Source organism: Schistocerca gregaria, chromosome 2, assembly GCF_023897955.1.
Source record: "Schistocerca gregaria isolate iqSchGreg1 chromosome 2, iqSchGreg1.2, whole genome shotgun sequence".
NCBI lineage: Eukaryota > Metazoa > Arthropoda > Insecta > Orthoptera > Acrididae > Schistocerca > Schistocerca gregaria.
In genome coordinates this window covers 850,035,835-850,054,322 of record NC_064921.1, presented here as the reverse complement: position 1 = coordinate 850,054,322, position 18,488 = coordinate 850,035,835, and the positions used below count along the sequence as shown (strand labels likewise).

The window sequence follows — 18,488 nt, the reverse complement described above, 5'->3', positions numbered from 1 at the left end:
GTGTAATGGAATACCGAAACTGCTTGTGTAAATAAATTAAATATAAAAGAGACGGCTGCAGGTGTTTAGAGTTTCCTTGCGGTACAGCTAATGTCCTATAGCGTTTCAGATGGGTTTCTCTAGTTGCTCTTTTGTTTAATGTTCTTGCTGCTGTTCCTCAGACACTCTGAAATTTTGCTGTTTTATTCGTTATATCTTTATCACGAAGAAATGCCACGGCCCATGCAAATGGTTACATTAAGTTTTTTTTAGAACAGGTGCCAGTCCCACTGAATACTGGTTGGTTTCGCTCTTTTATTAAATATCCAACTACTGTACTTTAAGCAGTTAAATTCGAGAATTTCTGATGAAGCTCTTGTTAAATTAGAGGATCAGCGCCCAATAAGACATATTAAGCGCTAGTTGCGGCTGTCCTAGAACAATTAAATACACGCGCGTTCTAGAGACACTGCAGATCACTACTTATCAACGAACATGATCAGTCGGAGACGGATCCCACCGACAACCAATAGTCAACGATTTGACGTTACCCCCCAGCACGCCGAGCAGCAACGAAGGCCTACCGCTTCGTTGGCGTAGGTTTGCCTCCAGTTCAGCCTAAGCAAATCTCGGCCAACGAAGCGGTTGGCTGTCGTCCGTTGGCCTTCGCGGTGCAGTGTGTACGCGCCTATAGAGCAAGGGAGCAGTTGGTGTTGCCGGCAGCTGTACCTGGTGTCGGTACGCGAGAGGCGCCCGCGGGTGCCGGCGGCTAGTCCTGCGGATGGCAGGTGCGGTCGGCGCCGCCTGCAGACGGGGAGCCAGCCAGCCAGCCAGCAGACGGCCGGCTGGCTGTAGCCGAACCGCCGCCAGGTGCCGGCGCGGCGCACAGCTGGCCGCCGCCACTGCGGCCTGCTCTTACCCCACATTCCTGCAGCCAGCAGTGGAACTGCCCGGTCCCTCTAGTACAGCTGTGGGAGGCGACAGTGGCGTAACAGGCTTGCCTCCCTACTGTGACTCGGTGGTCGCCTTTACGCGGACCAAGCGCGGCTGCTGTTCTAGGAAATCTTGTAGCGCTCGGCACCTTGACTCGCCACGTGTGACGGCACACAGCTAGGTGCCACCACGGGACTCGAAGTGGACACTTGCGTTTACATGGACAGTGCTGTTGCTACGTGAGTCTAGTTCCGCCTCCAGATTGTTTTGTCTCCACATCGCCGAGATTCGTCTCTGTAGCATCTCTGAAGCTTTATCACCGCTGCCACAACTGTCAACTATATTTTTTGTACGATATATTAATATTTATATAAGCGAATTATTCCTTAGTCAGAAGCATATACAATAAATCGTTAATTATTTTCCGCCACCTTGACCAAAATATTGCAGTTACAGTTGTGCTCAGTCATAAGCAGATGTTCTGTGTAAAAGTTGTTCCCGTGGTTTGCGGGTATCGTCTTTGATTATTAATCAAAACGTACTAGGCCCCGTGTTCGAACCCCGCCACCACTTAAATTTTGAAAAATAAATCAGAACAGCGACAAACTTAACTTTAAAATAGATCGTCACTTAGTAGATAAAGTTAAGGAATTCCACTGGCTTATCAGCAAAATAACCAACGACGGGCGGAGCAATGAGGACATAAGAAGCAGACTAGCGCTGTCAAAAAAGGGATTTCTGGCCAAGGGAAGTGTACTAGTATCAAACGCAAGTCGTAACTAGAAGAATGTTAGTTTGGAGCACAGCATTATTTGGTAGTCAGACTTGGAATGTGAGAACAGGAGCAAAAGAGAATCGAAGCATTTGAGATGTGGTGCTACAGACGAGTGTTGGAAATATTGTGGACTGTTATTGTAAGGAACGAATAGATTCTGAGCTGGATCGGAGAGAAAAGGAGTATGTAGAAAACACCGGCCAGAAGAAGGGACAAGATGATAGGACATCTGTCAAGAAATCATGGAATAACTTCGTTGGCAATACAGGAAGACCGAGATTGGAATACATCCAACAACTAATTGAGGACGTAAGTTGCAAGTGATACTCTGAAGAGGATGACACAAGAGAGGAATTCGCGACGGGTCGCATCAAACGAGTCAGAGACAGATGACTCTAAAAGTCTTCCACCGTCTGGAGGCTACCAGTTGATCTCCCAACCTCAGGATAAAGACGGTTGAGTGAGCTCACTATTACCGCTGCGAGCGCATGATTACAGCTGCCAGGTATCCAGCTTTTTACGGTCGAGTCCGGTCAAATTTATGTACAAATCCTATATTTCCCCCCTTTTGTTAGGCTTTTTACCGATGAAGTGGAGGACACTCTAAGGCTCGTCCCAAACTAATGATGTGAGCGCGACGAATAAGGAGTATATATAGATCTAATGATTTTCTAGGGAAAAAAAGCTGACTGACAGATTCCTAGACCAGTGGCAAAACTTCGCGGAATTAATGAAAAGAAAGGACACTAGCTTCAAGTCTTTTGGCCCATGAAAAGTGCAGCTTGTTTCACATCATAAAGAAGAATTTCATTGGGAATTATTGAAACGCAAACATAACGATATTCCAGACCAAAATGCAACGTACAAGTGGCGTTTTCTTTCAAAAACGCCCAATGGACAAAGGAACTCCACAAACTGGAAACCGACACAATCACAAAGATGTTGTTGAATTTAAAATTATCCTGCCAAGAGTACCACGAAATGGCTTAAAAAAACACGTTCATAATAAAGTTGACTTAAAATCAGAAACGTTAATACTCGATCATATTGAAGAAAGACAGCTTCGCAGCCAAGATCTTATTTGTAAAGCCTTCTCTCTCTCTCTCTCTCTCTCTCTCTCTCTAACAATGATCTGTTTCGGTTGTTACCATGACCTCCTTTCACACTGGTTCATACGTGTAGCCAATTTGAGCTGTAAATGTACCACTTACCTCAATGAGCTGGACAGTTGACGTAATATGCATTGGCTTGTGAAACGTAAACATTAGTAGTTGCAGTATGTTCAAAGTTAAAACCTCTCTTTAATGTTTCGCCAATTGCAGCCGTCCCCATTTTACACATCATAGAGTACATTGATGCAAGAGCGCCGCCGAACTGTCAGTCAGTTCATTCTTTGACAAGGCCTTTGGCTGGCTTCTTATGTTGGAAGTTTACGACAGCCATTGCTGCTGATTTTTATTGAAAATTTTAGCACTAGTTGAGTTTGAATCCGGGACTCATGATGTTTTTGATTTCTGATCGAAGATGCTACCACTGGATCCGAACTGACGTATTGATATGAAAACATCGTTCTTCGGTGGAATCAAACGATGTCGGTGCCAGTGTGACGGGAGCCTTAAGAGTTCGCCACAGTTACGGTGCACTGTGTCAGTGGCATGCGCTTGGCTCCGCAAGGCATATCAGAATCCTGTTAGAGCGCACGCTGAGCACAAGCAGGAGTGTATTGTGTGCGAGTGCGCCTGGAGGTGGCGACAGGCGGCGCGTGCTGCGCGCCTCGGCGTGTCTGCTGCCTGCAGGTGGCGGTCAACAGCTGAGCGTAGCAGGTGTTGGGGGCTGCCGGACTGGGGGCCGCGCCTCGCAGCTGCTACACTCACCCTCTACCTGGTCACTGCAGCAAGCCGACTCGTTTGTGTCCGCCAAACCGCTCACACAGCTGCCGGTCTGTACTACTAAACGTCTGTCACCCCTCCAAAGACTACGGTTGTATAGCGCACTGGTTTCCCCTGCACGTTGTGGGGCATGTCGCGAAGTGAATTTAATCTGGGCACCACACTACGTCGTGAACATCTCGTTACATCGAAACATCCTGAGCTGTTAAGTCTGTGTGAAGCGTCGGTATTCAAACGGTGACTTTTACTACCGAGAAGAATGCTTTTTACCAACTTAACATCCAAGCACGACCCTGTCCTACAGCTCCAGTTCAGCCACGCAGTTTTATTCAGTCGGAATTTTTTGAAAGAGCGCGCACACTGCTATAAGGCGTTCGGTTTCAACCGCTCTTCCCGGTCACCATAAGGGCATAGTATAGTTACCGCAGCATCTTCATTGCGAAGGACCCTCAGTGAGGTACGCAACACATTTTTTCTTGGGTCATTCTCAGTTAAAAATGTGGGAATTATTGTTGTGGGATATGTGGAGTACACCAGCTTCAGCTCCTATACTTCCGTGAAACTCCGATAGTTGGAGGGCGCCGTACGTGTCCTTCAAAATGGAGTCCGTAACGGAGGTGCGTTGCGAGCAGAGAGAAGTCGTTCCTCTTTCTTTTAGCGGAAAACAAGTGTCGCAAATACTGCGGCGCTTGCAATACGTCTGCGGAGACCTGGCAGTAAACAAAAACACGGTGAGTCGTTGGGCGAGACATGCCACCATTGCAACGAGTTCGCGCAAACCTTTCCGATATCTGTCGTGTCCGCTGGGCGCACATACCCTCAGGTCGCCTCAAATACACTCCGCGGGAAGCAATACGTGAATGACGGAAACACTATTGATGCAACAATACGTTGGCGGCGACATCGTCGAGTAGAACTGTACAGTTGGGCATACAGGTCCTCCCAGTAAGGTGACGTAAGGCCGTCGCATTGAACGGAGATTTTGTTGAAAAATAAGGTTTGCAGCTAATAATATGGATATTCAAATCCGGAATAAAACCAGGCTGTTTTCAGTAAAAAGTGTATTATTTATTTACGCCCCTCCTATTTGTATGAATAAAGTCGTTCCAAAAAGGGAGACAAATGGCACATGGTTTCATTCGAAAAAACACACACAAACACACACACACAAACACACACACACACACACACACACACACACACACACACACAGTGGATGTTCAATTTTTTCAGATGATTAATCTCTCCAAGCATCTTCAGATCATGGCCTGCAACATTTTGTACACAATCTATAGATTATATTCGAGAAAAGCAGCTTCGACATCAACATCTAAAAAACAAACTAGTTTTCTACAAAAATACCCAGTGCACAGTGGGATCTGTTTGAAAAACAAAATTCTAGAAAGAGTGAACATATTGAAATATTTATGCTGTGAATTATCCTTTCTGGGAGAAGCTGAACTAGCTGAAAAAACTTTTACCAAAAACAAGCCGGCCGCTGTGGAAGAGCGGTTCTAGGCGCTTCAGTCCGGAACCGCGCGACCGCTGCGGTCGCAAGTACGAGTTCTGCATCGGGCATGGATGTGTGTGGTGTCCTTAGGTTAGTTCGATTGAATTAGTTCTAAATTCTAGGGGACTTCTGACCTCAGATGTTAAGTCTCATAGTTCTCAGAGCCATTTGAACCATTTTGAAGATACATGATGGAGAGTCTGAAAAGGGCTTTGTGTATTCTATGTCTTCACAGTACAGCATCCACAAATAGTTCAAATGGCTCTGAGCACTATGCGACTTAACTTCTGAGGTCATCAGTCGCCTAGAACGTAGAACTAATTAAACCTAACTAACCTAAGGACATCACACACATCCATGCCCGAGGCAGGATTCGAACCTGCGACCATAGCGGTCGCCCGGTTCCAGACTGTAGCGCCCACAACCACACGGCCACTCCGGTCGGCCAGCATCCTCAACTATATCTAAATGATTAATCTAGAATTCGTACTTCAGTGCTTGCTAGAAGGTTCTAGTACAACTTTCACTCTTTCTCGACCGCTCCACTCTCGAATAGAACGTTGAAAAAGGTGAACGCCTAAATCTTTCCGCGCAAACTTCGGTTTGTTTTTATTATAATGGTCATTTCTTCTCCCTCAGTCCTATCTGATAATGGTCCCAACCCGCACAGTAACTCTAGGCTAGAACGGGAAAGCATAGTGGAGGCATTGCCTTACGTAGATTTACCGAGCTGGATGACGCAGTGGTTAACTCACCGGACTCGCATTCGAGAGGGCACGGTTCAAATCCGCGTCCGACCATCCACATTGAGAGTTTTAGTAATTTCCTCTAAATCGCTCCAGGCAAATGCCAGGGTGGTTATTCTGAAAGAACACGGCCGATTTCTTTCCTCAGTCTCGCAAAAATTCAGGATTGTGCTCCGTCCGTGCTGTCCCAGTTGTTGAACCTTACTCTTCCTTGCTTCTTCAGCAGCCTTTGGCTCAGCTTTCCCTATAACATTATGGACGTGATGGTTTCAATTTTTCATAATTGAAACGCCATAGTTATTTACGTGGATAGATAAGTTTTTAGTTTTTGTGATTTATCGTGTAATCTACAATTAAGTTGTTGGAACGGGACTTAACGCAGTGAGACGGAAACTTCTAGGAGCGTACGAAAGGAACATTTTAAAAGGTTTGCCCAGCATGATAGATTTCGCGATAATCCGTTGCAGCCACCGTGGCCTTGGATTGAATGTTAGAGTGGAGATAAAATTTGGTTGTAAACTAGAGGCGCCGCGTAAAGATACGTGTGTGTGTGTGTGTGTGTGTGTGTGTGTGTGTGTGTGTGTGTGTGTGTGTGTGTGTGTGTGTGTGTTGTACCTGCTGTCGGCCCTGCGGCCGCCTCGCCTCGCAGCGGAGGGCGTGCCTAGGGCGGCACTGGTGTCGGCGCTGGGAACAATACTGCGCGGCGCGGCCAGCAGCGTGTGCGGCCCGGAGGACCGCCGAGAACCGAGGTGCGGGTGGGCGCGAACAATGGCCGGCGTGGGCCGCAGGAAGCGCCGCCGTATACGGGGCAGCGAGTGGAGGCGGAGCCGGGGCGGCTTACGGTCGCTTGTCCGGCTTCGCCACGCGGCGGCCACTGCTACCGTGTAGCCGTCGCCGCCCACCGCCTACGTCGATGACCTCCCCGTTATAGCGGCCGGTCGGCCCCGCGATTGCGGATCGATAACAAGTATCGACCGCGGAGTCGCGGGCCGCAGATGCCGCCGCCGCCGCCGCGTGACCACACGGGCAACTTGAGCCCGGCGTGAGACGTCATACAATTACATCTACAGTGTTTTTCATTTCCAGCAGTCTTCTGGGTTAAACTACCGTAGTCTGTGCTTACTTACGGTAGCCTACGGTAGTTTTACGGCACTGCATACGCTGTGTCTAGCGATACTCGGCGATGATCTCGACAGCAACAAAATAGGGAACACAGTTCATAGTCCACAGCGAAAGAATCAGCGCAAGCGAACGAAATTTGTTGGATGGCTTAACCATATCCAACTCGTAACCTTTTATTCATCACTACGTGCAGCTCACGCCCTGCTTGGAGGTCTCTCTTTTTGCAATCAGTCCACGCTCGCTAATATGCAACACTTACCGAGAAAAAGAAGAGACTGCCATGGCCGCACAGCGCTTTAAATTTTCTTTCTTCTGTACTGCAGTACGTAACTTCATCGATCATGAGGGATCCTCTACTCCCGAGTTCAGAAATACACAACGAAAACACCATCACCGAAGGGCACAAGAGTTCTTCACACTGTAAGGGCTGCCGACAGACTTCGCCATGCTCCAAACCTATCCGCGAAATTAACATTCTGGCCTTCCAGTCAATCAGTATCAGGAGCAGTACGTGTGCCTTCTCATTGGTAACTTCTTGCTCCAGATTCTGTTTACATCACTTCTGGTGCTGCGTCCTAGCAGGACTTCAGGAACTTCCTCCTGCAGTGGATATTTATTGGTAGTACCGATCGTGATGATAAAATTACTCTCTCTGTATGCCAGTCTTATAGGAGGATTAATTACGGCTAAACAAATACCTCCTCCCCCTGCAGCCGGAACCTCACTGAGGCGGTTACAATAGCGGACGGGGATAGCACATATAGCTGGCAAGGAATCGATTTATTACAAAACATGCCGAGAAATGAAGCTTCGCAGGGAGTATCGAAGTTGGGCTTACAATCAGTCTCGTGGGATATTCTTTGCTCACTAACGAATACACACGATACGCAACATCTCTGCCCCTCAAGGCTCTGCTCGTCCAAGCTCGCACGAGGCATTTGCCCACTGTAATAAAACCAACAGCAGCTTGTCTGGACTGGTGAAACAGCTGTGAGGGGCTGGGTGGTGGTTTGGGGGGTCAGTGGGGAGGGGTGCAATTTGATGAGCCGATCCCTTGGGACTGGGGCTGCGGCGCCCCCTGAGCTGCCGATAAACAGGGCGCCTCTCGATTCTGCCCCCAATATTATCATCCCCCACCGCGCCGTGTCAGCGCCCTCGCTGAATCACCTCACATCGACTCACCCTTCTCGCAGAGGAGCGCGCTCCGCTCCGAGGTTTTCCTTAATCTCGAGTCGTGATTGCCTCTTTTGCTCCTGCGATGTTCACGGCAGGCAGGATGATTTCTTCGAGGTTGCTGGCGCCCCGGATCTGCCGGGCCAGTGATTCCGTGTTGCTAGCTGTATGCTACCTCGTAGCAGACGAGGGAAAGCGTGTTTTCACATATTAGATACTGTTCTTAAAAAGCCTGCGCTGATTGGCTGCTGCTAAGAGTTGCTTCGTCCGTCTCCTTTCCACAAAAGACTTGTCAGGTCGGGGGTGTTAAATTAAAAATAAACTGTTACGCAAGGTTTGAAAAATGACATCTAGATGGTGACCGTTCCAAGTGTCGGCGGAAGAGTTGGTCACTCGCTTTTCAAGCGCACCTCGTGGAATTTCTAGGGTTAGGGCTTCCGAGAGATATGCAACAGCTCATTGCATTTAAAATGTAAATCTCAGCTTTTAGTAGCCTCGTATGAAATTTTATCGACGGGATCACTTCCCATGCCATGGAACTAGTGGTCTTGCAAAACGTTCTTTTAGACAAATCGTTAGAGATTATCAGACGTCGTAAGCAACCCCATAGTGTACAAACCTCTCTCATCTCACGGCGATTCTGTCGTTTCACTTCAGGCATAAAAAGGTCTCGCAGTGTAAGCCAATACCGCGAATTTAAATTTTCCTCTTGTCACTGAAACAGTTGTTTCATCCTCCTCGACGATAGGGCTAGAAGAAAGCATGTTATGGTACTTACTTCTTCCTTTGTCGTCCTTTATGTGCGAAGACCGATTTGGTGCAGCTCTCCATGCTACTCTATCCCGTGCAAGCCTGATCACCTCCGAATAACTACTGCAACTTCACCGTTATGAATCTGCTTACTATATATATCTCTTGGTGACCATCTACAACTTCTATCCGCCACACTTCCCGCCCGTATTAAATTTATGATGGCTTGATGTCTCAGAATGTGACCTATCAACCGATCCCTTCTTCTAGTCAGGTCGTACCACAAATTTCTTTTCTCCCCAATCTATTGAGTACCACCTCATTATTTACGTGATCCACCGATCCAGTCTTCAGCATTCTTCTGTAGCACCACACTTGTGAGCCGCATGGGATTAGCCGAGCGGTCTAGGGTGCTGCTGTCATGTACTGTGCGGCTGGTCCCGGCGGAGGTTAGTTCTCCCACGGGCATGGGTGGGTGTGTTTGTCCTCAGGATAATTTAGGATAAGTAGTGTGTAAGCTTATGGACTGATGCCCTTAGCAGTTAAGTCCCATAAGATTTCACATACATTTTCACCTCATTTGTGTTCGCTTCTTGTCTAAACTGCTACACTCCATACAAATACAGAACCAACAATTTTCTCTTGTTCAGAGAAACTTTTCTCGCCATTGCCAGTCTACATTTTACATTCTCTCTGCTTTATCACACCGATCGAGGTGGCGCAGTAGTAGCCCGCTGGGTTGGCATTCGGGAAGATGACGGTTCAAATCCGCGTCCGGTCATCCAGATTTTTAGGTTTTAAGTGATTCCCCTAAATTGCTCCAGGGTATCCAAACAAACAAAACTCATCTACTACTTTGTGCCTCGTTTCCAATTACCTTAGCATCGTCTGATTTAATTAGACCACATTCCATTCTCCTTGATTTGCTTTTCTTGATGTTCTTCTGATATCGTCCTTTCAAGACACTATCCATTCCGTTCAAATGGCCGGCCGCGGTGGTCTCGCGGTTCTAGGCGCGCAGTCCGGAACCGCGCGACTGCTACGGTCGCAGGTTCGAATCCTGCCTCGGGCATGGATGTGTGTGATGTCCTTAGGTTAGTTAGGTTTAACTAGTTCTAAGTTCTAGGAGACTGATGACCTAAGATTTTAAGTCCCATACTGCTCAGAGCCATTCGAACCATTTGAACCGTTAAAATGCTCTTCCGTGCCGCCAGTGGACCTAAGTGATTAGAGAAGCACGTAAAACCTGTGTCCGAACCGCCATCCTCAAGTATCGTGTGTGTGTCAAAATTGCTACCTGTTGCCCAGTGTGCTACGCCCCCTGGTCTCTGTCTCCTTCAGCTAGTGGTGGTCGCCCATGGCGCTTCCCGCACTGTAGCGTCCTTTCTGAGAGCTATGGTGAGTCATCGGCGAGAGCGGCTCGACACTGGAGCAGACCGTCCCAGTGCCTGCCACCCACGTGGGCGGCACACGTGTGGCCGGCGGGCGTGGCCTCCACCCCCGGGGCTCCAGGCTATCCCTTCCATTTCCATCCCGTCCCACGTCTCTCTCACTCACTCCCTCCATTGTCCTGCGTGGGCCGCGCCTGCCAGACCTCGGCCCGCTTTCCCTTTTGTTTTTTAGGTCAGATGATGGCAAACTTCCCACGTCTCAGAACATTTACTCAGACCGTCCTCAAGTACTCGCCACTCCAGATCAGGACAGTTGCAACATTTATCATCTCAGGTTCCTGTCACCAGTCCTAAGATTATATTTCTCGATAACGTGGCATTTTCAAACAAAGCCTTCCGTATTGACAACACTGAACTAAAAACTCTCTTCCAAGAAGCTAAAAGAGGTAAATGTCCACGTACTGTCACAGAGACTAGCATGGATGTGGAAAACTAAAGGTTCCATAACGATGAGGGATACGAAATTCAGGATTTGATAAACAGAGACGTAAGAATAAGTATTTTGCGTTATTTCCAAACGACATAACGGACAGTAATTACCACAGGACTGGAATAATCTGCCGGAATTCTAAAGCTCAGTGTTTTCTCTGATGGAAAAGAAGGGATTTTTCATTATTTTTCGGAGGGTAAAATATTTGCTAATACTGCACAATTCGTCCTGACGGACCGTACGAGAGCGTACCCGAGACGTTAAGAGATCGCAAAAGAAAAAGAACGAGTCAGCCCATCACAAATTTGCTTCGATCATGCAAAAACTGAAACACACAAAGTGTAAGTTGTTGTTGTGGCGGTGGCGGCGGCGATCCAGGTAGCAATGACGACAGCGGTGATGGTTGATTACATGAAGGGCATCGTGATGATTGTGGTGATCACATGATGATCTATCTTCAGACGAAGGAGCGACGTACTGCTGGAGTTTTGGTATAAACGACGATCCTGCCCTTGGAGCAGTTCTTGACACGAATTGTAATTTTTTTTTTCCACACAATTTTAATCGTTACCTGTATCGATCATCAGTTAGCCATCTACAGAATCGCTAAGTCGTGTGGTGTTTGAAGAGTGTGAGCGACGCCTTTTGAGTGTGACTGCGGTAGTCTATATTTCGGTTTGTCGTTCTCTGCTTAAGATTTTGCGTTATGTGAAGTAAAATTTCGCATTGTGAATCATGGACACTACAGGTCACGACTGAAAGCATACTACTACGATTGTGCGTATAAAAAATGAAAGTAATTGTCTAATACCTGGAATTCCCATACGCCCAGGAGGGCAGGAGGGTTGTAGGCCATTCCTGCAACACTATAGACGAAGCGCCATGGACCTCTTTTTACAGCACGGGAAGGTAGTGCAAGGGTGCTTGGGGAGGGGGGGGGGGGGGTGTTGTAAGACGTGGAGGAGCGTCATGTTTAAAAGATGAGCAGCCCGCACACAGGAAGTGGAGTGTGGTACCTGCAGTAAGTGCAGAGCGTAGCTGCCGCGCTGGGCAGGGCCCGCCCACGTTTCGTTTCGTTTGGTTTCGCGCGGCCGTGGTCGCGCGCTGCCGCCTATTGTGCCGGCATTCACACAGCGCGTTTCCCAGTGCAGGCCGGAGCGCTCCCGTGGGACTTTCCACGTCGCCTCGACGCCCGCTGCTCGCTCACCACGCCTGTCACACAGCACGCGGTTCAACGATCGCGCTTCTGTGCGCTCCACCTACACCTGCGCTACGAAGTCACCGTATTGGCTGAGGCGTAGGGTGCTTGCTGCACTACTGGGTCCGTTCCCCCTCCCCCAACTCCACCCCTCCCCCCTCTCCTCAATCTTCTTACTGGTGTGATGCAACCCTTCTTGAATTATTGCCCTGCACCAGCCTTTCCACTGCAGGGCCGCAGTTGGACCCGGTGTGCTCAATTATTTGTGGTACACTTTTAAGTATCTCTCTTCACCTACAATATTTATCCTCGGCAGCTCCCTCAATAACTATTGAAGTTATTCCTTGATGAGGTAACAATTCTCGTATCATTCTCGTGAATATTTTCCACATGTTCTTCTCGTCGCTGATAGTTCTGAGGACCTCATTTCTAATCGGTCCACCTAACTTTCAATACCTTTCTGTCCGCCCCCCGGTACCTGAGTGGTCAGCGCGACGGACTGTCAATCCTAAGGGCACGTGCTCGATTCCCGGCTGGGTCGGAGATTTTCTCTGCTCAGGGACTGGGTGTTGTGTTGTCTTAATCATCATCATTTCATCCCCATCGACGCGCAAGTCGCAGAAGTGGCGTCAAATCGAAAGGCTTGCACCAGACGAGCGGTCTACCTGACGGTAGGCCCTCGTCACACGCCATTTTTTTTTTGACACCTTACTGTAGCACAACGTCTGAAACTACTCGATTATCAACATTTAATGGTTTCGCCACAGTCCACAAATCATTTCAGTAAAATGCTGCCCCCAAACATGCATTCTCAGAAATTTCTTCTTCAAATTAAGCCGGTATTTTGGAATTCTTTGGGTCAGGAATGCCGTCTTTCTCTGTACTGGTCATTTTTTATGTCCTTGTTTCCAGATCCATCCGTGATTTTGCTTACAAGGTAGCAGAATTCCTCTCCTTCGTTGGTTCCTGTTTAGTTACTAAGTTTGTTGCTGAATCTATTCTGCTACTCCTTATTACTTTCGCCTGTCTTCGATTTACTCTCAGTAAATTCATTAACATGTTCACTCCATCCAACAGATCTTGTAATTCTTCACCTTCACCGTGGAAAGAAATGGCATCGGCGGGTGTTGATAGCCTTTCACCCTAAATTCTAGTCTCACTCATGAACTTTTTTTTTTAATTTTCGTTATTCCTTCATCGATGTATAGACTGAAAAGTAGTGCCGAAAGTCTGTATCCCTGTCACAAATCCTATTTAATGCGAGCACAGCGTTCTTGTCTCACCTTTCATATTTTTTCCTATTGGTTCTTGGAAATATTGTATATTAGTTGCCTTTCGCTAAAGCTTACATATATTTTCCAGAGAATATTGAACATCTTGCACCATTTTACACTGTCGAACGCTTCTTTTAGGTTGACAAAGCCTGTTAAATTCGCTGGTAAATATGCGGCATGTACGAGGGGTGACTGTAAATTTTTAACTATTGCCTCACCAAATGTACGTGATTGTCAACAAAGATTCGTGCATTGTGTGTTCGAAAACGCGTATACGATCAACCACGCGTTGAATGTGGAGAGAATCAGTGGCATTAATATTGAAATAAATTTACTGGAAAGTTATGTTAATAGTTTTCAGTGAGTGCTTAGTGAACGCTAATAAAGGTGCGGAACACTTTCCCGAATTACTAAAAAGTGCCAACAATTCTTATGACAGCTGTGCACAGATGGGCTCACAGCAACTTTTAATAACAGTAACCATCTGTTGATGTATGAACAGACATAATGTTGTTTATTCAAAAACTGTACCCGACTGTCATTAACCTTCTGCCCTTTACCTCGTGTTTATGTGCGGTATGGCCGGTCCGAGGGTGTTAGCGCCAGTTTTATTGTTGTGCACGATCACAGCGGCTCGGAAAGAGAACACAGTATGTGTGGGCGAATCGTTGTCAGGTATGTGCAGTTGGGCTGTGGTCGTAATATCGTGTTGCCCGTAGGAACGGACTTTCACCAAACTGTGAACTTTACATTAGACCAAACCATTAATAAATTCTGTGCAGGTCTGTCGAGAAATAGGCGGCCGGCTTGCAGATCTTACTCTTAAAAATGTCACGTATTTAGAAACCGCTGTGAAGGACCATTTATATTCATAACCATTGTGTGTCCCCATTGCCTTGCTGAAACCCCTGACGTAGTTGCCTTTCGGCCACACATCGTCTCTCGCTGTTGAGCGGGTAGCGGTGCTCATGTCTGGCAGGCGCGCGTGGTGTGTGTAGAGCGGCGGCAGCAGGGGCAAGCGCCGGCCTTGGCGACAATTTATACGGTTCGAAGACTTCATTAGGCTCGGGCGGTATGTTAGCTTTAAAGTTCACGCGAGGCGTATCGGTGAACGTGCCTTCGCATGCAGAGAGCTTAATTTCGGCACTCGCCGGAGTCACGCTAAAAGGGCACACACACGAGCCGCACCGCTGGGTCCACTGACAATGCACATAGGAAAAAGAGGGGGGGGGGGAAGAGTCTGCTTCGATCGCACCGTCAAAAATATGATAACATTAATAAGGTGCTTTTCAGAACCAGGGGTTCGTAAGCTGAGATAGTTACCAGAATCTCTATATATTGAGAAAGAATCTTTCATATTTGGGATCGGGACTTGTTTCACTAATTATTTGTCTTTGCGATCTACGTTCCGGCCTACTAGCCCAGTGTCGAGTAATGCTAGACAAAGGGAAAAAGAGTTTTTATATTAACTTTTTATTAAGTACTCAGATTAAATGAACAGAAATTGTCTTGCATGTTTCCCGCAGTGCGTCATACGATGGTCCCTCCAAAAGCAATAAACATGATTATAAACATGATTTTTTTTTTAAACTCCCATTTCTGTTCTAATTTGCCGTTCACGGAGGTCACAGAAACGCTTTTATTAAAATTTAATTCAACCTGTTTCCTCAAGTCGCACTCGTTCAAGATGACTGCTGCAATTGCCGTTCATGTGAAGCAACATGCTGTCTCAGACTTCCCTTGTTACGTGAATGAGACAGTGACATTCATTCAAAAGAGATTGCAGGTGGTGTATCAGGATGACGCTGTTGATCGCAGTACGTAAAGTCGTTGGGCAAGCGGATTATCGTATGAATGTGGGCTCGCCAATACTTGAAACGTCCGGCGAAATTGTCATTCCGTACGTGAGTAGGAGATGCAAGTGTGTGCAAAATATTGACACACTTCAGGTTGAAAAAGTTCATGCCGAGATCAAAAAGCTTGTGTGGTCTACATTTAAACAGCCACCCTACTACCCCAACCTGGCGCCGTGTGATTACAATCTTCTCGCTAAACTGAAGGAATCCCTTCTCGGAACGAGATTTGAAGATGATCTCTCCTTTGTGATCTACTGTGGGGAAAAGGAGATAATCTGTTAACTGATTTTTAATAATGGAAATCAAATCAGTTGTGTGAAATCATAGAGCTTTTCAGGTGTTAAGTGTTTCTCAAAATATTCAAAATGTGTATTCCTTTGTATGCTTTCAAAGGTATGGAAACATTTTTCCACTTTGATTTGGTAACACAAATAGTGTTGGAAGGATTCGCAACTTCTTGCGGCGATGAAAAGCGATATCCGCGCATTTATTTCTTCGTCATAAGGAAGAAACTAAGTTGTTCGGCGATTAATCTGGTGAGTTCGGGCAGTAGCTCGGTGATTGTGTTTTTTGACGTCAAGTAATTAAATGCATGACTCTTGGCATTGCTACGATGAAGAGCGATGTAGCGTTTTAGATTTTTAGTTATTTCGTTCATGACATGGGGTTAACAAATTGTTGTATGAAACTTCCTGGCAGATTAAAACTGTGTGCCGGACCGAGCCTCGAACTCGGGACCTTTGCCTTTCGCGGGCAAGTGCTCTGCCTACTGAGCTACCCAAGCACGACTCACAACCCGTCCTCACAGCTTTAATTCCGCCAGTACCTTTTCTTCTACCTTCCAAACTTCACAGAAGCTCTCCTGCGAACCTTGCAGAACTAACACTCCTGGAAGAAAGGTAGTTCCATATCAGCGCGCACTCCGCTGTAGAGTGAAAATTTCATTCTAGAAATTGTTATATATCGATGAACATTAACCATTCGCCACTCCCCTAAAGTAATGGTCGTGACATCTCCAGTGTCACCACTAAAACAAGAGATCATTTTCTTGAAAATATCTTCCGGGAAGTAATTGTTCTGAATAGCCAGTTTTTATGTTTCAATTAAATACTTTATTTCATACTTTTACGCTATTGGCTAATTTCACCCCCTTGGCCATTTTCACGTTACAACCGACACAGTGAAAAGTCATAATCACATATTTTATTTTCTTGGAAATGCTTCGCCGCATGTTTCGTGTTCTTGGAAATGCTTCGCAAAGGAACCACTCTTTTTATCATCACTGAACATACCTGTGGCCAGAGGGTTACCGGCGAAAGTAGGAAATACAGTCGTTCTCCTTCAGCGATGGACAGACAGAAAATAAGTATGTTATATGAAGCAGGTATATTGCTTTGGATTTATCTAGGAAACAAGTTGATTGCTGCTTAGTTTGGTCTCGAATGTGTCCAAAACTCGCCACCTGTTAAGATTTTGTTTATGGGTTTCCTTGGTTGATATTTTCTTTCCAGCATTTTCGTACACCGACGTTAGCGGTTTTCTAGATAGGTCAAAATGTTGGGAATCCATCCGGAACCGATCGCTTTAATAACTAAAATGTTCATGCAAAATCTTGTGCTCAGCCTTCGATATGTGCACCGCCTGATCAAAAGTATCTGGATAACTATTAATGGACATTAACATCCATGCTTGGGACACTTTCAATGGGAATGGCAGCCGATTCTTCTGCAACCAGAGAAGGTAGTGGTACTGGACGCTACAGTTTGGAGCGAAGTAGAAGTTCTAACTCATCCCAAAGGTGTTCCATTGGGTTCAGGCCAGACCACTTGAGGAATTTTGTTGTCGAAAAGCGTTTGCCTCACGTTTCGCTTGACAGGGTGCACTGTTATGATAAAGCCATCTTGCTGACACAGTCATCACTTTCGAACTGTTTCTCTACTGTGCGCGGCACATTTGCTATAAAATGTATTCATATCAATCAGCATTCATAGATCTCGTAAGTGCGATAAAGGATCACACCCGAACCACGGAAGTTACCCCACGCTGTAACACCACCACGTCTGTACATCACTGTCAGTGCAACTCACGACCGCAGGGAACGTTCTCCAGGCATCCGTTCCATCTGATTACCACGGGTTTGCAAAACTGTGTTCCGCGTAACACTAATGTCCCGCGGGAAGTGAAAAAGTGCTCTGCGAAAAACTATTAATAGCATGGCAGTTCTTTCAACATTTTCACTTTGCTAATTGTTCTTATTATGATTTCTGTGTTATTAACAGTGATCTAAAATTCAAGTGTTCACCGAATAAAACAAAGTTTCCTCATTTTGTAAATTTATTTCCTCTAAAATCTACAAGGCGTTCTATCAAAGTAGCAGGATTCTCAAAGTGTTCCGTGAAAGGAAAAGTTCGGCAACCTTTGGCATAGCGTGATTCGTCACTCCAAATCACACGTTTCCGGTCATCCAATGTCCAGTGGCGTCGCCCGCCACAGCGCCTCAAGCGTCGCTTAGCAGTGGCTACAGAGACGTATTGCTTCTTACAGCCCATTCTTTTTGACACTCTATGCAGTCATTGTGGTAGGTTGACTGTCTGTAGCACTTCGGTACTCACGAGTGAATCCTTTCCTTGATTCCATGCGATTTAATATAATAATCCTTGGCAATGCTTGGCTGTGCCTGTCCGTAGATACACGAGGTCTTTCTAGCCGTGGCATTGCTTCGCGTACATGCAATGACTACCCCACGTTCGAAGTAAGTGACTGACTCATTCTCTGCCACTGGTCCTCTGCTGACAGTACCCACGTCCCCCTTCTTTTACACTGGTGGTCCAGCCTTTCGTGACATCTAGTGGTTAATTCCTTATCACGTGGAGGTGTCCGTATACCTTGATCAGACAGAGAATCTAAAATAATACAAGTAATCTGCCGATCTTCTTCAATCATGTTGCACACAGCGCATATGTTTTTGGAACGGCATCCGATTTTCGTCGACAGTCACGAAATTCGTTGTTGGCGGAAGGACGACCGTGAAGTTTCACAAACCAGTTGTAAACGTTATTCTAGCCGGCCGGTGTGGCCTTGCGGTTCTAGGCGCTATAGTCTGGAACCGAGCGACCGCTACGGTCGCAGGCTCGAATCCTGCCTCGGGCATGGATGTGTGTGATGTCCTTTGGTTAGTTAGATTTAATTAGTTCTACGTTATAGGCGACTGATGACCTCAGAAGTTAAGTCGCATAGTGCTCAGAGCCATTTTTAGCCAAACTTGATTCTGAAGGTAATTGTCTGCCAAAAGCTGTGTTTATTTCCGCGTATTTGTTTAGTTTCTCTATTGTAACTGTCGTTTTCTTCTGTTTTCAGGTGAGTCCAATACTGAATTATCTTTAACGAAGACGTAGAGACTCT

General features: G+C 46.6%; 2 protein-coding genes across 2 annotated transcripts in view; both read left to right on the top strand.

Annotated features, from left to right (window-relative positions):
- LOC126335219 (protein rhomboid) overlaps positions 1-18,488 on the top strand; it is a 278,300-nt gene that overhangs the window by 69,537 nt on the left and 190,275 nt on the right. The window lies entirely within an intron of this gene.
- LOC126336007 (translation initiation factor IF-2-like) overlaps positions 11,739-18,488 on the top strand; it is an 82,035-nt gene continuing 75,285 nt past the window's right edge. The window contains exon 1 of the mRNA XM_049999485.1: positions 11,739-11,779. Coding sequence (XP_049855442.1) covers positions 11,739-11,779 — 41 coding nt within the window. The remainder of the gene's footprint in view (positions 11,780-18,488) is intronic.